This window comes from Pelecanus crispus, chromosome 11 (assembly GCF_030463565.1).
Source record: "Pelecanus crispus isolate bPelCri1 chromosome 11, bPelCri1.pri, whole genome shotgun sequence".
Classification (NCBI taxonomy): domain Eukaryota; kingdom Metazoa; phylum Chordata; class Aves; order Pelecaniformes; family Pelecanidae; genus Pelecanus; species Pelecanus crispus.
The window spans coordinates 26,038,234-26,061,248 of NC_134653.1; the positions used below are offsets into that span (position 1 = coordinate 26,038,234).

Genomic DNA, 23,015 nt, shown 5'->3' on the forward strand with positions numbered 1-23,015 from the left:
CTCAAGCAAAATTAAACCCAAGATGCAATTGCATGAAATCCATGGAAGAACGAACTCCAAAAAAGAGTACTCCCTCAGTTATCTCTTTAGACTGAATTTAATGATGGAATTTTATGAAGACATAGAGACACTGTAGATTTTTTTAGTTATTATTTTAAGTCACGTGAACTGTGTTCAAGAAATATTCCAGGCTAATCCAACAGAAAAGAGAAAGCTCTATACCCCAATATGTGTAGTACAGGAAGTAAGGAAGTGCACATCCTTTGGCTTCCCTACCAATATGGCTCAGCAGTAATTTGTAAGTTCCATAAGTATACGTGAGAAGGCAACTGAGACCCCCTGAATTCTTCAGGTTGGAGACACCAAATGAAACAGCTAAGTAAAAGACTTCTTTTTGTGACACGAATACCTGTCATTAGTAACAGGACTAGAGTAACTAATTGTTACATTTTTAAAAAATGCTTGTTATGTATGCATGTCCAGAGCTTTAAATTAGTTGTTAAACTGAAGGTAATTTCCTTCAAAGACAAGTTTTCAAAGGCACAAAGTCTGGACACCACAGGATATTTTTTACTATTCCAGTTACAAACATCTCATGTCCTCTTTCATCCCTTTGAATCTTTTTCACCTGGCCTCTCAATTCCTCCTACTAAACCCTGTATCATATGTCCCCGTAATACACTGGCTCTCTTTTTCTTTTAATTCTTTTTCCAGTCCCTATCATCTTTTCTAGTTTTTATGTCACCACTTCTCCTTTCCCAACACCTACCCCTCATCTTCCTGCTTTCTATCACTCTCCTCTCATTACTGATTACCACATGCTCTGGTCTGCCAGGAAACCTTCTTACTTCTCTTTTTTCCCTTCATTAGAAATTCCTCCTCTCCTCTTAAATATTACATCCTCTCACATTTAAGCTGAAATGTAGAATTAAAAGTCCTGGGTAAACTTACTAGATAAAGATTGCTGAAAACAGGTTATGCTTAGTAGAAACAAAGATTCTTACAAAACACATTTACTGGCTGAGGTAGTGCAGGTTCTTTAGAAAAATCCTTAGACAGTGCACATACTCCTGTTTCCCAATTTGTTTTTCCTAATTTTAGATGGTGTCTATGATTCTATTTCTAACTGTTAATGTCTTATGCTGCCCTGGAAAACACAAAAACAAAGTGGGTGGTTTCTGTGGCTTCTTGGCAGATGTTACAGCTCCAAGAAGATGGAATTTCAGAAATGCTCTAGTATTTGCTGAATTTAAAACTTGCAGGTAGGCTGTATGAATACTCTTAGAAAATCATCCGTAGGAACTGAAAGCTTTTTCAGGGTGTGAGATCCAATAGCATTAAGTATTATTTAGTCAGCAATAGTCAAATTACAATCAACAACTGCCTGCCTATAGTTCTGAATTCAAATGCCACCTGTTTTAATGCAGTGCTGAAGACAGATAAGGTACAAAATGGTATGGACTAGAAGAAAAACTTAATCAGATTCCACTAAGCTCTCCGAACATTTCAGTAGTGGTAAGCAAGAAGGCAACTCATAAGACAAAGCAATCAGAGCCTAAAGGCAACTGTTTTACCCTGAACTCATTCTACCTACAAAAGCTTGCAGGAAGATGATAAGAAGATATTTTTACTTTGAGTTTTTCCTCATAGAATTGTTCCTTCTGTTTCAGCTGCAACTCCAGATGTTGTGCTGCAATCTGAGCCTCACGATGCTTTTCTTCCAGCTCCTAAAAGCAGAGATTCATATTCAGACACAAAGAAATAGTAGGTGCTGTGTGTATGTATTACACAGGTATCAAACACTCATTCATTCTCTTTTTTAAGGCTTCACACTATAAAAATCCCAAGACCAGGACTGTCATGTTAAAAAAAAAAAAAAACGAAAAAACATTATGAGAGCTGCACATTATCAATTTTAAGCTTTGCGTATTGCTGCTGACCCATCTACTGTAGAGCAGGTAATACTGCTAAAGACAAACATTTCTACTTCCACAGTAAGAATCTCCATTTCCCAGGAAACATTCCCAAAGATGGGACAAGGATGTCTTGTGAAAACAAGCAGTTGTAAACACTTTATAGCTGCAGTGGCATCACAGGAAGTTCAGATCTATTTTTAACAAGGTCTCTCACTTGTTTTCTCACAGAAGACCTCAATAATGGGGCACTGCTGTCTATGCTTTTCATCTACATTCATCGAGTGGGAATAGTATTTACTTTGCTGTATTCCTCAGATGAATGTTGTCAGAATAACTATAAATTGCTTGGAAAATGAAAAGTGCAGGATGCAATATATATGGTAGAACATACCAGAATATTTTTAACCTCTTTACTTCACATCAGATAGTTTGAGCCATGCACAATAAGAACTTAAATAATTTTGTATCTCAGAAGTTAGCTATTTCTGCTGACTATATTATTCAGGATATATCTATAATATCTTTCAACAGGACAACTTGCAAGAGTTGAGCTTAGAACTTTATGCTCATTGTCACATTTGCCATTCCAACAATTTCCTTAGAACAAGAGGCAGATCCAGGTCTGTCATTCACTACCACTGGGTTGACTCTTGCATAGACAAGTTCAGGCTTTGGGATGCATCCAGGTCTCCTGTCAGCTTTCATTACTGCACAGGAAAGTTTCCTGATATTTCTACTTTAGCTCTTTTCATAGTCTCTTTTCTGAACTTCCTCATCTTGAAAACACACAAAGACTTTTTTGCTCCAGTAATTGCAATAGACGTCTTTTTCCAGAAGTGAGAATCAAAGAGGAGGTTCACCAAAAGTAGGTCATCTACAGTGCCTAGTACCCAACACTTCTGCAAGGAATGGAGATTGCTGCTTTTTGCAATTGAAATATGTCTCCCAGCAACAAGAGGGACAACTCACCTCCCCCAGAAGCCCACACGTTTCAGGTCCTGGCAGAGAATCAGACAACCAGATCAGCAGCAGCTTCAAAGCTACCAGCATCAGACTGCTCATATTGTAGCAGAAGCTTCACCAGTTTCTGCAGTGGCACTTAACAGCCAGTGTGGGCTTAAAAAGGTAATCTCTTACCACTCCAGTTCTCACTTACTATTCTCTGTGTAGCACTAACTTTATTTATTAGCATGATAGCAATGATCTACACTTTCAAGCAGTAATAAGCATCTTCTCTAACTTGTTTCTTACTTCTTATTAAATTCTATACAGGCAGACCAGCAGGGACTTCTCAGGTACTGCTAGATGAGCGTACATGAAATTAATGCCTTTATTCAACAATTTCCACCTTATTCTATGCAATTCTGTATCTTCAGCTCCCTTCCTACCTTTCTATACTTTCTATACCAGGAAAAGTCAAAAGTGTTTGAAGAGATCAATTTGAGGGAATGAACAGGGTAGAAGTGGAGAAAAAAGAAAAACTATTACCCTGTGCTCCCAGATCAGAGCTGCAAGGGACTAGGAAAGACTGTAGGACTTCTTCAATGCCCATTTGACTTTTTTATAAAATACTTTCGTCTCTCTCCAATATTCTGTCAGAACTCCGTGGAAACTATCTATAAGAGCTAAACATATCCCATGGTGTAAAACAATTAGTTGATATTTCTGCATTCCCTTCCAGTTTTTCCTCCACAGAGAACATAATCAAAACCAAGGAACAATCCCCAAATATACGCAAGAGGCTTATGAAACAATTTGAAGTTTTACACTATTTCTAAACATAAGTTGGCTCTGTGCCCAGCAAAACCATAGTCTCCCACTTACCATGCACTCATGTTATCAAAACAATTTGCAAGAAACAGCACTACTAGAGAACTGAATCTACTTTTACTTGAGAGCGCTCAGGCATTCTGATGCTGAAGTCTACATATGCAGCTATTACCCAGAACAAGTATGGGTCATCTGTTGACTCCAAATACAGTTACTTACACATTTCCATTTGGCCTTCCTCAGGTGTTGTCTATGCTCAGGATTGCTACCAATAAAATGTAATGTTTTTTCCTTATCATATTGGCAACACAGAAATAGAACTCATGAAAAACTCAGAACTAATTATTCCACTATAAAACTATGCTTCCTGTCCCAGGGAGGTAAAAGCATTAGAAACACCTTCTGCTTGGTTCACCGTAGACTGACATAACAACTCACTATAAAGATTTAATAGGTTTAACAAGGAGATAAACAAGAAATTGCCAACAGAGAAGGTATGTGGGTGAAAATGGATTCCTGACAAATATTACCTTGGGAGACAAACAGTTTAGATGACTAATTTCTCTTTGCTTCAAAATGTAAGCATTTCAAGTAGATCTGACCTCTAAATTCCTTTGCAATTTAGTTTAGAAGCTAGATATCAGTGTTTGTTTCTATTGTTGCAGTATCCTGTCCTGAGAATGTTTTACTTCTGAGGCAATCGTTAGGTAATTAATTTAAATATTACTAAGTTGACTTAAAACTGCTCCCACTGAGACAACTAGAATTTTAAAGTAGTATTAAGACTAAAGGTACCAGAGTGAGTTTGTAACTAAAGATGCAAATAGAATTTGAGCACTTAAGCTTTCTCCAGGGTGACTGGAACAAGAAGTATGAAAGAAACAATCCCTTTATTCAACAACTTCCACCTCGTTCAATGCAATTCTATGTCTTCTGTTCCTTTCCTACCCCTTTCTTACAAACTCTTACCCTTTATCTTTCATTTTCACCTCTGCTCACCAGAATTTTTTCTGCCATCTGTTGAATCTGTTGAGATTTAGTTTGAATATCTTCCTTTAGACGGTTTTCTCTTCGTTCCACAGTCTCTAATCTCTTCACTTGATTCTCCAGAGAATGTCGCCGTTCCTGTGGAGCAATTATTAACTGCCATTTAGGCTAACCATCTCTGCATTATCACAAAGCAATGAGTAGTTTCTAGAAAAAGTCAGCTGAATCAGTCAATATATGGTGGTCTTTTATAGTTGAAATCCTCATCATGCCTCAAATCCCTTATGCTAACCACATGTTCTTATTGACTCCTCACTGAAAATAAAAAGCCTCTTGGTTTTCTTCAAAGACATATATGCTCTGTAATTAAAAATGGATTAATGCCTAACATCACTTTCCCATGAATAGTTACTACAGGAATACAGACTGTTCACAGTCATCCAGATGAGGGTTCCTAAACTGAGATGCATCCCAATAACTAATTTACTTTAGATAGACATTCTCCACTCACCTCCGCTTCAAGCAATTTCTTCTTCATGCTTTCATTAGAATCTTCCCGATTCTGCAGTTTCTCTAACTCCTTCTCAGCTCTCTCCTTTGCTTGACGGATATTCTGAAGAAGTTCAGTTGCCTCTGAACTCGCTTTCACAGCCTAAAGGTCCAGAGGAAAAAAAAAAGTATTATAAGAAAAACACACACACAAAAACTTAGTATGTGAAAAGTTCATAACCTCGAGATGGTCAACACTCTGAATAAAATTGCTACAGAACTTTGGCCTAGCAGTCTAAAATTAAGACAACCTACAAACATGTGCAGGAACCCAGGAGAGCTACACATTTGTCTTGCTGTGCTGCAAGTTTCTAATTGTCTCTATGCACTGAAAGTAAAGTCGATCCCCAAATTAATCTCAAGTTCTTGGCAAGAACTCACAAAATAGTCTTACTAAAACACTAGGAGAATAACCTGTTGGCCTACAGATAGTTTCTTAGAATTAATGAAAGGAGAAAAGGGGAGGGGGGATTAAAACACGTTTGAAATATAAGAAGTACTATTTCTACACAGTTTTGGCCTCCTATTCATATTCTAGATCTCTAACCCTTGAAAAAGCCCTCTCTCAGCAGATGCCAAGTTTGAAAAGCTCTCTCAGTGGATTATTATGACAACCCCTTTCTTTTCTGCTGAAAGATCCCAATCATAGAAGTTCCCCTACTGTTCTTACAGTGCCTTCTTAAGTGACAGACTGACCACAACTGCAAACATTAGATATTATGTACTTCCTTCAGCATACATTGCTAAGGTATTTTAATCCTGTTGTGAATCCTTATCATTCAACATTTCTACTGTGAATAACTGAACTGGAAAGTGATTTTGCAATTAAAACAGAGTATACTGAGAGACTAAACCAAGTCCAACATGTAACGAACTAAAAGCATCTGAACCCTGTCTTCAGAAGCAAGGGGCCAGTGCATTGCATACAGCATACCCAAACTGGCCTTTTAAATTAGAATTTCTCTACACTACTCCAGTTCTGACTCAGCTTCATTTGTAAAAATAAACACTGTTGACATGTCTCAAGAGCCAAAAGCATATTGAGAACACCAATGATTTCAGATACCAGTTCCTACCCCCTTTTCCTTATCATCCCCCATGCCATGACTAATTCTATTTTTGAGGATAAAACAAAGTGTATCCCTCCTCTGCATTAAGGTTTCACTGGAAAATCTTGTGGAAAATTCACTTTCACCACCCAGACATTACCTTTGTCAGCTTTTCCTGCAGCTCCTGGATTTTGGCCTGCTGCTCTGTATTGATCTACAGTTAAATAAAAAGATGGGGGGGGAAGAGTGTTGTAAAACCAAAAAAGGAAAATATGTTCTCTACTTATGATACCATATTTATTTTAATTCACTCCCTATAAATTCCAATACTACAAAATGCTCCTTGGCAAATCTACTCCCATTTTACTAACTTCTGGTTGATTTCATATGCTGGTCACCAAGTAGATTTTTCAGTGTGAGAATACTCAGAATTGGTTTTATTTTTCCTTTGCTATTCTTCATTCATAAAGAAAACCCTTATGTATCACTAACCTAACTCCAAACTCAGATAAGACATAATGGCCTGTCTTTGCCTAGCTTCTGAACACAATCCATTAAGAACAGGATATCTAGACACAACTTCATATCAAATCAGAAAGAACAGTGAATCGCACCAAGAAAAAGATTTTAAAAAATAAAATAAAACAGTGAGGGATGTGAGGCTGTGCATGCCATTGACTAGCCAAAGACACTCTTGGCTTCTAGGCATAATATGAAAGACCCAGGAAGCAAACTCCAGGACACTGAAGTAGCATACCTTCTCCAATTTGGTATACAACTCTCCTGCTTCATTTTTTCCTTGATCTTTAACCTGTAACTTAAATATAAAATATATAACAGTCTCAGGAAAAGTTGTAGTACACTGGTCTTCTATCCAGTCATCAACTCATGCAATTTAAACAGAAGCAGTTACACAAAGTACAAATTACAGTATTTTGAGTGTACAATTGAAACACATTTTGTATTAGTTGTACAAACCACGCTAATCTTTAGAGGAAACACACACACACAATTCATGTATGTGTGTAAAACAGCACTAGAAATTCAAGCAAGCATCAGCCCCCTCTCCCATGGAGCCTAAACTACCTTTTGCAATTTGTTGTGACATTCAGTAGCTTTACGTTTGAATTCTTCAGCTGCCAGTCGGGACTCTCTCAACTCCGATTCATAAAGATCACTACGCCTGCGAGCTGAAATAAGATCCTCTTCTAATTGATTCATCATCAACCTCATTTCTTCTACTTGAGCTTGATATTCCTGTAGTTGTGGTGGAAGGGAAGGAAAAGGTATTACATTTTAGAGGCAACAGGGGAAATACTTGGAGCAGCAGATCCCAGAATACTGATTGCAGGCAAGAGGTGCATTTAAGAATACAGGGAAGAAAAGTAAAGTACAAACTAAAACAATAAGAGCTATATAAAACAACATATCCATGGTGTTGTGGTTTGAGTCTTGCCATTTTCAAGTCAATACCTCATAAAAGTCAAAACATTGTCTTTTTGAGAGTGGCTTCACTGCAGAAACACATACATACATCCTCACACAAATGATAAAAATTACTTACATCTCTAATTTCTGAAACAGAAATGTGCCTTTGAGTTGATGTCTCTACTAAATGCCCAGATACTCCCTCAAGATATATTTTCTCAGGCTGATAACATTACAATTACTACAGATCTGTACAGCTTGGGTAAAAGGAAAGAAGGAGAGGCAGAGGGGTAGCATACTGTGGCTTCTAGCCGTCAGTTATTTTCTCTTGACAGAGTTAAAAAGGATCATATTGCTCTGTATGGGAGACAACCTAAAATCAAATATTAACTTAGAAAAACTGTCTAAACCCCACATTGCCCATAAAAGATATTTGCTTATATAGGCAGAAATAATGATTCTCCATGCAGGACACTACAAGATAGGGCATTTAGATGGGGAAGGTGGGAGAAGAAAAGAACGTTTGAATTGACTATCTCAATGAGACTGGGTACTCAAACTGAGACTAGCTCGTGAGATTGCTTCTTGTATCTTTACTGGAAAAAAATAATTTAATTATGTTTATTTAGCATTTACTAAGTCCTGTAAGTATACATTTTATAAAATTACTCTAAACAAAACAACAACAACAAAAAAAACCCCAAACCAAAAACATTTTTTATGAAGCTGAGAACAAGTAGAAAACATGCACATCAAGAGCTAGGAAGAAAGATTATGAAGGACTGATAGTGGGGGAGTCTACCTTTCTTTCCATTTTAATATTTTACAACATGCCTGACTACCCCCATATTTAAAAGAGTAACTGTCGCATGACAAAATCAGGTTTGTCATCACTCCTTCCAGACAGCCAGCTGTCTTTAGTTAGACAAGTGATTGCATGAACACTGACCCTAATGTCAGCCTGTGATTCTCTAGCAACATCTATGTTGCAGATATTTAAAGAAGCTGGGCCTTTAACAGATTGCTTTACTATCCTTTATGGGGAACATGGCAGAATGGCTCTTTGATTTGTAATCCCCAAATTGGTTCTCCAGTTTGTAAGGCAGACAGGGGACCTAATCTTTCCAGTTAGTCCCTCTATGGATGATCCTATTTTCTTGCTGGAAAGAATTAGAGCCTTTTTATAATAAGTGAGCATACGTTAACTCAAATATTCATTTCATACAGACACATTTGTGAATAAAAAAGGCAGAATGGTTTGAAGGAATACATGTTCTGCTCAGAAATCATAATTTGTTAAGACTTCCTAAAATAGTCAGCTTTCATATCAGCAAACACTTGACCAAAGAATTGTAGGCATGACTACAGCTGCCACTGTGAAAATGAGTGTTTGGGAAGGAAGGATAATAGGGAGGATAAAACAAAAAAGAAGAGGAGATAATTAGTAATATTTCAGTTTTTCTTGTTTCTTGATGTTTGCAAGACTATCTTGGAATAAATCTCATGGCCAGGTCAGAGGAACAGGCTGCATCACTCAAGGCAACACAGAACAATACCTCCTGCATATGCATTGCTCATAGTTTAAAAACTATCAAGAGGTACTCAAGCACATATTAATGGACAGGCAAAGCTCAGGGCATATACCTGAAGCAAATCACATCAGGGTAGCTGCATACAAATGAGTGGGGCTTTCAAAAAAATATAGATTCTGATTTGTTGCAAGTTCATCCATTCATACAGGTGTTCATCAAGTAACTACCAGAACACAGCTAGTTATAAAAAACAAAACAAAAACCAAACACACACCCCAAACAAAAAAAAAGAAAAAACCCACAAACACACCACACTCTACCGTTCAAGTACCTGGGGTTAAGTTGAACCTATAATCTTGCCCTGAAAATACCAGATGCCTAATTAGTGGGTTTTGAAGATTCTGACTTGCTGTTAATTTTACTCATTCTCTCTCAAGCTTCAGATTTTCAACAGCAAAATTCTAAGGCACTCTTCCATCTCACCTCCCAGATCCCTCTTGACTTAAAAAATGATCCAAGTCTTAAATGGCTAAGATCCACCTGCTGGTATGAGTCAGCAAAAACATCTCTGCATATTTTGTTGTGGTGTTCTTGCACATGAGTTTCAGATAGCTCAGAAGACCACCCCAGATATGAAAGTCTGCAGGATATTACACATTCATTTGTTGACCTAAGCAGCATTTTTATGTCATCATGAATCTTCCCAAGCCAAATTAAAAGATTCTGGGACAAAAGATTTGATTAAAAATTACTTCCATTATTTTTCCTCTGTTACATGCATCTGTACTGCCTAAGAATCTATTGATATTTATCATCACCAAAAATGTTCCACATTTCAATATTTAAAGCATCATGCTAACAAAGCATCAGAACACAGAGTAATGAGCTTTAGATCCCTTCTGTTATATAAAACAACCATCCAGAAGAATGCTGTAGAAGTCTATGGAGGCCTGCTACATCCAGAGGGTTGTTTTTGCATTTCATTACTTTTTACATAAGAGCTGCTCATGTCTGGAGAATTATTACCAAGGTTTCAGGGCTTCTTTGTCTCAAACACCATGAAATTAGTCTGTTAATGTTTGTAAAGTGCTTTGAAGATGAAAAACAACAGATAATTGCAAAGAATTGCTTGAAGGCCATAGCAAATTTCAGTTTCTTTTTCTCAATATGTTGCTATTAATTCATAAAACTGAATGGGTTCTGTATTGTAGACCAGTTTAAATCCTAAAAAAGTCCACATTTGTCACTATATTTTCATTTAATTTTGACATTTTTTCCTTATGAACAACTGTATCGATTAATGAATTTTCAACATTCTTCTGGTGGAAAAAAATTATAACCATCTACTTTGCAAATAGATTACATCAGGAAAAAAAGGCAACACAGATTCTATTCTGAAAGACTATTAAGCATTTTAAATGGCCAGATAAGAAAAAAAAAAATACAACACACAACTAAAGCTAGGTCAGTTCTCTCATTCATGAATATGTTGTGAAATTTGTATAGCTTGACCACTTAAAATGGATAGTTGATTTCTAATGCAGTATATTACTAAAGCATTGCAACTTTCTCGTAAGCTGGTTTTATAGACGAAGTACTTTCAGGACTAGGAAAAGAAAAACTTGAAGTTTATAGTTTGTGCTTACTTGCAATATACACAAAAGGGTAATTTTGTTGCTTCCCATTTTGTTTAAGAAACCATGTGAAAACACACAGATTGGGAGTCATCACAGCCTACCAACATAAAATGTAATCTTGGCAACAGAGCTAGAATATGCCAAGAACACCTATATGTACATAGCCACTCTGCTCCCCAAAGAAGCAGGTATACCTGTTCTTTTATCTCTTGCAGTTTTCGGCTTTGCTCTCTGATATCATGAAGTAGTTGTAGTGCCTTGTCATCTTCCTGAGACACCTCCATCCGTGCCTGCTCCAGGCTTCGCTTTAAGCTCTGCAGAAAGCAAAGTGTTCAATACATAGTCTTTGGTTTTCCAGATGGCTGTATAATAAAGATTTTAGCTATACAAATGCCTCCTTGACTGCAGCGAGGCATCAAAAAAAAAAAATCAAGGCACAAATGATGGGACCGGAAAGAAATTCATGGCTAGTGCTGCTTCTATCTGGATAGAAGCAGCCCATTTTACAAACACTGTTTACTACACTGAAATCTTAGTTCAAATCTCTACTTCCTCACATCAGGTTCAGGACAAAAACCAAACAGAGATCACAAAAGGCATCCATTATTGACAGCATTTATCTATATTTTATCTAGCACTATTAATTCACAACCTAGATACAATCCTTCAACTTCATGTTACTAACAAGCCTATTCGTTTTTCTTGTTGCTGTTGAGTTAAATCCTTTCAATAATCGTTAAACTTCTACAAAGAACAGAAGAGCTGCTTCTGTATCTCACCACATATCTCACCTGCAAATTTTGACAGACCGGTGGTCCTCCTATCAGCTGTATATTATTCTTCAACAGAAAGATACAAACCTCATTTTATTTATTTACCTAGTAGCATCTGGTATACGAAAAATCACTCAGCCCTGTTTTAACATACGTTTCCCAACAAACCAACCCATCAGAAATGCTTTCCAACTCTCTGAAACAAAGTATTATCTAGATTTTTGTTCTTGGTACAAGAGAGGAAACAGAATATCATATCCAACTGAAAATACAGAGACTATTAACTAGAATGAAAATATCCTCACTGGAATCTTGTCAGCACAACTGGGCAGATATTCCAGCTCCCATGAAAAATGCCAAATGATTTTTGAAGACACAGTTTTAAGGCCTCATTTTTATATTTGATCTGAAAAATAGCACCTGTCCTAGCATCATCCCTGACATTATGCTGGGGAACTGGATCAGTCTGAACTCAGAATACCACAGATGAAGGCAACACAGATGAAGGTACCGATCAGGCCCCATCCTCTTCTGGCTAAGAAACCTGCAAGAAGTCAAACCCAAGCATGTTCTAGCACAGCCAGTAAGACAAATATCACAAACAGTTTCAGCAAGACCAGGACAATAGTTATTCCTGTATGTTCTAAGCACATGACCATGAAACAAAGTTTGAATAAAACTATCAAGCAAGCCTCTGCAAACAATTCAGGGCTCCATATTCAACAGATATCCTCTCACATATTATTTTCTCTCCATCAAGTACCCCACTGAAACCATGATGGAAGAGAAAGGCAAAGACCACCAGATTTCAGGCCTTCAGAGCTGAAAGGACTGGTGTAAGGGCTCACACTGCATTCTGTGATATAGGTGGCCAGGTCCTGCTCCAGGAGGGATCGCTGGGTCTCAGAGGCTTTCAGTTCCACCTCCTTTTGGCTAAGTACAGCCTCCACCTCTGACACTCTCCGGTGCAACCGCGTCATTTCCTGCTCCATCTGCAATAAATATCAAGAGGTTATAAAGGGGGCTTCAAAAGCTTTGTTAACTGCTACTTTCAGAGCTCTGTTTGTAAGGAATTTGTCTCCAAGAGACTTCTAGCTATGTTTCTCAAAATGGTGTTTAAATTCCGATACCATTGTCTCTGCTCCAGGAATGCACAGTTCTTCTTAAGGACAAGTAGTAAGTCTAAGTCACCCCATTCATTCAAGCTGCTTGTTCATATTCAGTCATTCTTCGAACCCCAGTTAGCAAAGAAGACACAATCATTTTTCACCTGACTTGCAGAGATGGGTCACTTTAACCTTATCCCAAATCCATGCTGGACCAGAAGATGGTTTCCCCCCATCTCCTTGTCAGGAGCAAATGGTCAAATCCAGAACAGAGAGGGGAGAAAAGTAATCGAACTCTCATAAAAGTCTCAAACAAGCAGTAAGTTTTAAAAGACTCCACCAGGTTCCCTTTATTGAAGCACAGCAACTGTTACAAGATGTTCACCATAACCAGTGACGTGACAACAGTTATGTAAGTAGAAGCTGATGAGTTAGGAAGAGAACCTCAGAACAGTACTGCTGTAATTGTGCGTATGATGAAGAGGCACGGCCTGCAGGAAGAAGCAGTTGTCTGTGTCACGCTGAGAAAAGGACTGTTTAAAATCCAGAGCCGCTTCTTGTTAAGATAAAAGTATCTAGAGCAACAGCATGGCCTAGATTCATCTCCCTTTGCATTGGATAGGAAGCCACCTCACTGAAGGAAAAGCACTTTGCCCACCACGAGTCTGGATGATCAGCAGCATGTGACAGATCCCTGGACATACAGTGGTTGCAGATTCCTGGAGCAATGAAGATGGCCAATCGCATAAATAAATACCTTGTGACACTTGTCCTGGGCGTCTTGGAGTTCTTTGCTCTTGAGCAGAAGTTTCTTTTCCATGGAGCTGACCTTAGCTGGAGAATCCACACTTGAAAAAACAGATCTAAAAGAGCAAAGCCAAACAGCACATGAATATAGGCAAAAGGTACAGAAACCTGCATTTATGCAGCCTTGGTAAAGTCATTGGGTGGGTACTTATGTCAGGATAAAAGAAAGGTGCAGCAACGACAGTCTAACAGCCATCATTTCAGATCAAACATACCATAAAACCTGATGACAGTATATCATTATTAAATAATCCATGTGTACTTCTAGTTACAATATTAATATTTTCCATCAGTGACTTTTATGTCAGAGTGCAAAACAGTAAGTCACAGCAACATTTTTGCATAATTTGTACGGAGTTTTAAGTGTAACAAAAAGCATAAAGTCAACATAACCATTTGGAAAGAACAAATTTTCAGAGAATTGCTTTTTATTTTGTATTTTATTTTTAAATAGGTTTTAAAACTATCATCAAAGTACCAAAGCCCTAAGAACTTTAACATGTCATAATCTGCACCACAGGAAGAAGAATTTAATATCCTTAGTTACCTCCTGTGAACCAAAATTGAACTGAAACTTTCCTAACCCAATTCGTACGATCCCTACAAACTCAATCAATATCAATATGATTAGCCACACTGCAGAACTTAAGAGTTCCACTTACAAGTAATTTTTTTCATGAAAACTTAACTGTACTATTCAAAACAATTTGACTCCAGAAACCTGGGGAGAATATTTACAAGTTCTTGAGCTTTCTGTCTAATTGGGACTCAACATTTAAGAAGTTTACCATTTCTGTTAGTCTAAATTCTTTCTAGAAAAGGATAGGAAGCCACTCAATGTTTTGGAACATATTTCTAGTGCTTTGCAGTCTTAAATATGTAATTTGCAACCAAAAAATTAAGTACATACATCACATAATTTTAAAAATCACATTCTCCCTTGCATAAAATGATTCAAACTAGATATTTAAGCAGTTAATGATGGAACCAGTGTTAACTGATAGATGGAAACGCAGAAGTACAATGAAGGTACTAATAAAAGATCATACAGTCTGCCCACACATTGCTTTCTGCTTCTCCTGGCCACAGTTTGGTATGCAGCCAGTTATCCCCATGGAGAGAAATGAGCTTTGAGCAGCTCTCTGCATATAGCCATACACCCACACACAGCAGCACAGTCTCTTCTTAACACCAAGGAAAGTTTGATTCCATCACCACCATTTTCTGAGAAAAATCTACTCCTTAATCCAAATAGATATGCAGGATAGTCACAAAAAAAGACACATGGATTTTATGAAAATGCTGCAGCAACATAATCTCTATCAAAATACATCTTCAGTACCACCACCTTAAGCAGTCATTAGGAAACACTATTTTGATATTAGCAAACATAGCAAAATCCACCAATTCTGCCTTGGAAGGTCAAATATTAGTATTTCTTCAGAAACTTGATGTGGAAAAACTTAGAAGAAAGAATCCTGCATGTCAACAATGATCCGGACTTAATAAAAAACTCATATTAGAAGTGAATGCTTTTGTAAAGCATTCCTTTAGTCCTGGTCCAATCAATCCGATCCATCAGATTATCGTACTTAAAAATCAATTTATAAAGCGTGTCTATACTCCTACAGAGAAAAGGCAACCATCTGAGAAAAATGCATATTAAATCCCATAACAGCTGGGTGTACAAACAAGGCTAAAAATGAATAGTTGAGAAAAGCAGTCTAAAAATACAAATTAAAGCTCACATCAACTAAAAAAGACACTAAGGAATCTGCTTTAAAATGTTATTCAAATGTATGTAAATAGCTGCAAATGTGTACTGAGACAAGTCTGAAAATCTTCTTATAATAAAAACTTAGCTTTACAGGTCTGAACTGTACTGGCTAAAGCAATTTTGGGGTTTTTTTTTAGTCATAGTTTCAACATTAACCATCACCTTTTTACTTTTACTCTTTTCAAATCTGAGACATTAGCTAAGAAAACTCTAGCCAGTTCTCACAGACCTAGTTTTATTTGCTGCTTCTATTTCACCTCCCTAAAGGGGCTGATTTTATTGGTTATTTTTGCTTATTTGTTTTATTTGCTGTTAAAAGAATCAGAGCCTAATATTACAGGCACCATTTTGCATTTCAAAAACTTCTAGCAAGCAGGCTTAAAGCATCCATATGCACTGCAATACAGAAAGTAATGGGACAGATTCAGACAAGATACAGAGCTCTGCAAAGACACGTTGCTCAGCCAGGAGTGATGGGATGGGACAGACCACAGGAGACTGGCACCGACCGAAGTTTGAATTTCATTACGTGACTCTAGAGGGAGCTGCTCCTCAGGGTTGGTGTCAGTTTTGTAAGGAAAGAGACGGCTACAAACTAGAGCTACAATCTTTCTTCCTCATCCCTGTCCAAAGGGAGGAAGAAATTCCTTAAACACATGTGTCCTGGAGACATCACGATTTTCCTGCCATGGAAATAGTACATCTTATCCCCAAGTGAAGCTGATTTCAGTTAGCACTGGACACACGGTTTTTAAGAGACATCCTTTCCCAGTAATTCTTCCCTGTGTACAAATCGTATTAGAACAACTTCATGAACATCCATACAACCTTCAAATTACCAGAAAGGGGGCAGACAGAGGAAATCAAGAGAAATGGAATACTGACTAATCTAATAAGCCTTGTTATGGTGATATAAGCTCTCAACACAGCATGACAAGGTGCAAAAGACCCACATTGCTGGGACACTTGCGTTCTTCCTCAATCAGCATCATCTCAGAAATTAAACACATACAATCCAACACCAAAAGCCATGATGCAGAGCTATCGTTCAGGTTGGTACCATCTCACAATATTTCATGTAATTAACTGCTACATCTGGATCAATTCTCTTAGCACAACAGAGCAGTTTCTGCTGTTTCCTCTGAAGTGTGAAAAAAAGATTAACAAAAGGTAACCCACACACATCAACAAGAAAATTGCAATAAAAGATTAAAAAAACCCCCAAAGCCAAGTCTACCATACCAAGCACTGATAGCACTAGCTGTGCCAATTTACTTTTAAAAGAAGCACTGCCTGCATGACTAAAAAACAAGTTAACTTACAGCTGACTATCTAGTGATTTCACAGCTAGATCAGCAACAGCCTCAACCAGCAGAACGACCAGAAATGGTGCTAGTTGTGTAAAAGCTCCTCCAGTCTTAATGTGGTTGAGATGAAGAAGAAAATAGTACAGGAAAAGCTATAAGATGATTCTGAGGTATCAAACTCATATCTTAACGTCTCTTGTGCATCAAACCTCATATCTTCCTTTGTCCTTTTATGCCACTCTCATAAACCTCCGACTCACCTGTGTTTCTTTCTTCTCACAACGATTGACACCATCTGTCCTAATCCTGGCCCCCACACAACATGCCTATAATCTCATCCCCCGTCCCTCATGCTCTATTCTTTTTAGCATTATACTCATCTGTACCTTCCGCCCCCTCGTAAATGCTTGCTCAGGCCTAAAAAAAACCAACCAAAACCAAACAGTGATACCATCAATCTGTGAATAGAGCTAGCTGAAGCAAAGCATATTTTTGGTATGCTCATCCTCTGCTTCCTCTTTAATCTATCTTTGGTGAAAGAGTTTACCAGAACCCGACAAACTGCTGGAAGAAATCAGTAGTCCTTCTTCTTGGAAGAATGGCCCATTTTAAATCCCAGTTATAATGACAATCATTAATCCATATAAATTTTAAAATTTAGTTTAAAAAAAAAAAAATCCTGAAAAATACTACTTCTTAGGAACCTACAGAAAAGATTTGGACCATCTACCAAAACCTCACAGACCACAATTCAAGAATTACTAGGATTACATTTATTATATTCTGAAAGATAATTTAAAAAAAAAAAACCACTCTATACCAGCAACTGAGATTAAGTACTAGTCCCACTGTCAGCCTTGCCTGTGAATATATCTCTAGGTTCTGGTTTAGCAAGTATATTGTATTAACCTAAGTTTTGTATCATAAGTAGTTAAGCCCCTTTAGGTCCTTACTCCAGTCTAAGAGAGGACAGAGGCAGGCAAAACTTTACATAATAAACCTCTTTTTTTTAATTAGGTATTTATTTTTTATTAGGTATTTATTTTTATTAGATATTTTGGTATATTTGGTTTGCCCTGGATTTACAATGTGTTTATCTTATGCCTTAGGGCTTCTACCTGTCACCTGCAAAGGACAAGAACAATTTTCTTTCACCACTTGATGCATATTTCTGGCATCTAAGGGTTTTTCTCACTTGTTCTAAGCACTGGAGATCAGCCACAGTTAGGGACAGGAAGCAAGGTGGGGCTGGCTTTTAATGGAATTAAACTCAGTTGCGTGTTATCTTGTCACAATCACACACTCGCAGCCAAACCAGCAGCCAAATTTTCAGTCAGACAGGCATTTTTCCCCCAAATCAAGAATTCAGAGGCCATGATGGGAGGAATTAGCTGGTCCTTCTCTGCAGCCTCATCCCAGTTCTTAGAATCATATAGGAGATTTATTTAACAAACACTTTACCAGTACAGGAACCTATGACATAAGCAATGCCCTTGATTTCTCCTGATTGCTTCCTACGACACATTATTGTCATGCCTTTTGCTCTTTGTTAAATCTTACATTTGTTATAGGGTCACAAATTCTTCCCAAAACTCATGGTATGGGACAACCAGAATATTTTCATTCAACGGACCCTTCTAAACTACACACCAACTACATAATTTCTGGCAACAGGTCTAAGTGACTAGGTGAACCCCTCTAACCCTAAGTGGTTGGGAGAAAGAGGAGAATGGAAAAGAGAACTTCTTCTATCCTCCTTCTGTCCAATTTTTTCTCAACTGTCCTTTCTCTGAAGTATTTGAAATTCCTAGCTCAGCTATAGCTTCTTATTGTCCAGTGAACAGGGCAAGAGTATAACCCTAAACTCCATAGCTTGACAGCCCTCAAATTAAAAGCAGTGAAAGTTCAAGGACCTTGTTAATGGCACTCTGCAGTTGCCTGGCCTAACTGTGAGCAGCACTAGAGGCATTAGAGCTATCATGCTGCAGACACAGGAAAACCGATCTGCATCACTTAGCAACCATAAGGGTTAGACTTTTGGAGGAAAGATTTTAAGAAGAAATATTCTGGACTGGTAAAATTGATGACTTAGGACCTTCCAGAGAAGACATGCCAAGATTCACAACAGATAAAACCTACCCCCCCCATTTACTGTTCTCTTCCCCATCTAGAATTTAATAGTCAAGCTAGTGTGGACAGAAACAGTACTTGATTTCTTCAAGTAAAACATACACCACACAATATTTTGTAAGTAAGAAGTTATCTTTATGACACAGTGTTGCAGTGATATTGAGAATAAACTAGTCACTGGATTATTTAAATACAGATATTTTCAAGTCTCCATACAGTCTTTGCCATATTTAAATCACCTTCTTAGAACAAAATACAAGTATTTACTGCTAAAAATATCAAAGTGCATTTATCAAGATCTCATTCAAAAAAAGAAACCACTAAGATCTACTTGTCTTAAAATTATTTGGAGGAAAATTAAGTACATGATGTCTTTCTGTTCCAGCTCGGGAAAAAAAAAGAAAAAAAAAAACCACCACAAACCCAACCAACAAACAAAAAACAACCAGAAAAACCAGGCCACACCAAGCAGAAATTTTACTTCCGTCAAAATTTGTCCAGAATACATTAATCTCTATTCTTTTGCCGTACCTCTTCTCATCTATTACCAAAATTCAAATATAACTTCAATATGCATCTTCGGTACTAGCTTCTCAAAGAAAGCATATCAATCAATCTGCTATATCTATATTACTTTTCAGCCTTCAGCACAGTTATACCACTGCTTCCGAGACTTTAGCTCACACTCCTCTTCAGTTCTAGTCCTGAGCCCTGATTGCATATACATTTTACCATACATCTATGGTCACTGTTGAGCCTCTTCTGACTGTCATGAATGGTCATGTAGCCTTGATAGATGGATTGCAGTTCCCCAGGCAGAAAAGATAACACTTTCACTCCTAAATCAAGATAGATTTTAACCCCAGGTATCTACAGATATAACATTCCATTTTTCTAATTCTGCTGACTATTAGATCATTTCACCAAAAGAATACTTTTTTGGTTGTTATGTCCTCTCCCTTCCTTCCTCTTTTGTCATAAAAGCAACTCTGCTGAGGAGGGACAACCAAAGATTCCCTTTTTATTACTGGCTTAACTATCATATAACCTTGATTCACAGTGTGGGCAAGATCAAAGATGTCAACAGTATCACCAGATTTCGTTACACACTTACCGCAGAGCAACTATCACAACCAATATGATGAAAAAAATGAAAACTTAATTAAGACAGATTGACAACGAAGTCCCTTAAGGGAACTAACTAGCAGCAATGAACGATGGTTGACACAAAAACACAGCCCCTTAGTGCATTGAGTCACTAACCCAGCTAAAGCCATTGCATTCCTGAGAGGCCTCATGATACTGACTGAGGTAAGGACTTCTCAACTTAACGTACTGCACTAATACTTTTTCAATAGCTCTGTCATCAGAAACTAACCACCCACTACACCAAATGGTTTATACCATACTATTAATATTCTTCTTTTTCTCCGACTCCATTCTCTCAGAAAGCATGTTTTCTGAAAACCATTTTTTCTAGACCTTTACCCACCTCCACAAACATACCCTGCATACTTCATCTGAGTCTCCAGTCTCTTAACACACAATACAGCAGTCTTCGTATTTAACTTAACCCAACAGCACACAGTCAGCTGCTGGGAAGCTCCTTGTCTTGTTCACTGACCCATCACTGCACATTCACAGATTAGTGGAGCTCCATTTCTGTGGATCACTGATTCAGCCTTACACATCCCCAGCACTTGGTGCCCACTCTCTGACCAAATAAAATAACACCCCCCCTTTTCCATCTCTGAACTCCTCAGTGTTCTTCTTTCAGGTATCTGCAATACCAGAAATGCTATCACCTACTGCTCCCTGGTTAACAGCAACAACTAATTCGAAGTATTTGAACAACAATTTTAACAGTAACTGTTTTAGAGTCAATCTTTCCATTCCCTTCCCTCCCCCTCATCCCAGAAATAATCACAGAACAGTAGGACATGCACAAGCCACAGCAGCAACAGATAAAGCCAGAATCTGGCAGCTTCCCTAAAGCAGAGTACGGGCCAGTTAAAACAGCTTTTCCCCACACACACACCGTCACTGTAACAAACCTTCGCATTTTTCCAATGGTCCTATCCACCTAAGCAATAATTCCTACTTACTCTGATCTGAGGATCCCTAATGCCTTGATGAATGAAAACCCCACAAACGGCAAATCTTCACCCGAGAAGCCTGCTGGGTTCAACTGGCGCGTAGAGGATAAAACCCGCGAATTCTTCTCTGGTTCATCAAAATTTGAGGTGTCATCATCAGACTTGAGAGAAGGAACGAAGGGGGGAGGAGCTGGTGAAAAAAGCAAGAAGAAAAGACAAAATTCAGCTACAGTTCACTCTTCAACAGCCCCACTCATTCAGTGCTTGCAATGGCACTGCAGCTCCTGCTTTTAATCTTGCTAACACAAGCAGACTGAGCTGCTGCTCTCAAATCGTATTACAGCAACAAGAGATTAACCCTTAAGCTACCAACATGGCTACCACTCTGCAGGCAGAATGTCTCCCACACTGATTAATCTGGGGTTTAGGTTGGGCATTTGGGATTGTTGGTTTTGATTTTTTTTTTCCCCCAGGTTGGGGTTTTGGGTTTGTTTTTTTTTTTTAAACACATACATTGAATCAAATCAAAGCACCAGGCTAAGGAAATCATTGCTGTAATATAGCTAAAAGTAATTCAGTTCTGATTCATCTAGAAAAAGAAAATGTCTCCAACCTATCCAATTAGTGACACTACATGAGAACGTAGCCTGATCCTTTGCTAGTCAGCTAAGGGACATATGTACCCTTTAATACTACCAAAAATCTTCTCAGCATGGGCTTCTAATCAACAAACTGGTCTTTCTCCTGGAAGATTCTAATAAACTATAGCTACTAGAAGCTAATTGGTCTTTAGGAGGGGAAGAAATACCAGTAAGATTTTATTTCTCTAAAAGAGCTTGCTAAAGATCTGGAACTCTTGTTGGGACACCACTGCAGTCTGGCTCGGATACAATCAGCTCTGAAGAGAGGTATAAATAGCAGGAATTACAATGTATTTCTTACTATAATTTCTAAATTAGTACCACTTAACTTGTTAAGCAGTTGTTTAATTTCAGCTGATTTTCTCGTGTTTGCTTCAGTTTAATTAACCAACAGAACAAAAGAACAAGTTCTTCTCAACGATGTGCAGCACCCGAGCTACCTGCTGGCTTGGCTACGTGTGTGAAAGGAATGAATGCAAAAGCCTGCTGTGCAATTTCTACCTCATTAAATCACGTTTTCTAAGATTTTTTTTTTTAAATTTATTTCATCACTCAGGTCCTCACTCACTGTAAATCTACTAATCTCTTTTTTGCTCTATAAAGGAGACAGCTCTTCAGTCAGCAACTAAAACACAGCCTATTGTCACAAGCTGATGGAAGTGTAGTGTGCTAAAACCGTTACCATGGATCCCGTATAGATCTCCTGTAGCTGAAGGGCTGACGAGAATTGAAGAACCGGGAACAAACATTACAACCCCTGCAGTGCAGGCTCCCTGCTCCTCACTCTCTGCATGCTCGGAGTTTAACCCTACCTGCCTGCATTCGTGACAGATGCTGATGCTTATCGGACTGACACAGGCAGAATGAGTCAGGGCTGGAGCTTGCTAGCTCCCTCTAGGTTGCCAAAGCCTTTCGCAGCCCGCTTTTTAACTCTTTAATTCTCTAGACAAATGTACGCTTAAACTACCCACCAGACCAACATTAAAAGCCAAAAAAAAAAAAAAAAAAAAAAAAAATCTGTCTGTATAAACTGCCAAATCACAACTACACATGCAGGCTTTGTTAGCAGCTCCCCAAGGAGCCATTCTGACGCTGCTCCCGAGCAGGGAAGTGAGAAGAAATTCCATGAAGCAGATAGGATGCTGCTCACGTACAGTAGTTCCAAGTACATTAGAATGAGATAAATGGGGAAAATACACAAATTAAATAGGATCTGTAGTCAGCAGCTTTACTTACTGGCTCCAGAACATTTAAATATTCTGTCAATATCATGAATTTATTAATTTCTGCTATTTTATTGGTTATAATATAAATTTAGATCCAATATAATGCTGACATTTACGTACTGTAAACATAATTTTGGAATACAGATTGTTGATTGGGATCTGTATTTTTTTTTTAATTCACTTAATGTCAGGATAATATCCAGCTACTCTTTCATATGCTCTTAATAATTAAAAACAGAGAAGCAACAGAAAACAGTTTGTAAGTATATAATCTTTAATACAAA

At 37.9% G+C, this 23,015-nt stretch overlaps 1 protein-coding gene across 2 annotated transcripts in view; it reads right to left on the bottom strand.

Moving 5' to 3' along the window:
- Positions 1 to 23,015, bottom strand: part of CIT (citron rho-interacting serine/threonine kinase) — a 72,532-nt gene that overhangs the window by 35,797 nt on the left and 13,720 nt on the right. Inside the window, exons 9-18 of one of the 2 annotated variants that reach the window (XM_075718763.1) lie at positions 20,874 to 21,054; positions 13,505 to 13,610; positions 12,490 to 12,633; positions 11,063 to 11,182; positions 7,358 to 7,528; positions 7,029 to 7,082; positions 6,432 to 6,485; positions 5,185 to 5,325; positions 4,686 to 4,811; positions 1,632 to 1,727 (exon numbers count right to left, since the gene is read on the bottom strand). In XM_075718763.1, the coding sequence (XP_075574878.1) occupies positions 1,632 to 1,727; positions 4,686 to 4,811; positions 5,185 to 5,325; positions 6,432 to 6,485; positions 7,029 to 7,082; positions 7,358 to 7,528; positions 11,063 to 11,182; positions 12,490 to 12,633; positions 13,505 to 13,610; positions 20,874 to 21,054 (1,193 nt within the window). The remainder of the gene's footprint in view (positions 1 to 1,631; positions 1,728 to 4,685; positions 4,812 to 5,184; positions 5,326 to 6,431; positions 6,486 to 7,028; positions 7,083 to 7,357; positions 7,529 to 11,062; positions 11,183 to 12,489; positions 12,634 to 13,504; positions 13,611 to 20,873; positions 21,055 to 23,015) is intronic. The other variant, XM_075718764.1, reaches the window with a different exon arrangement.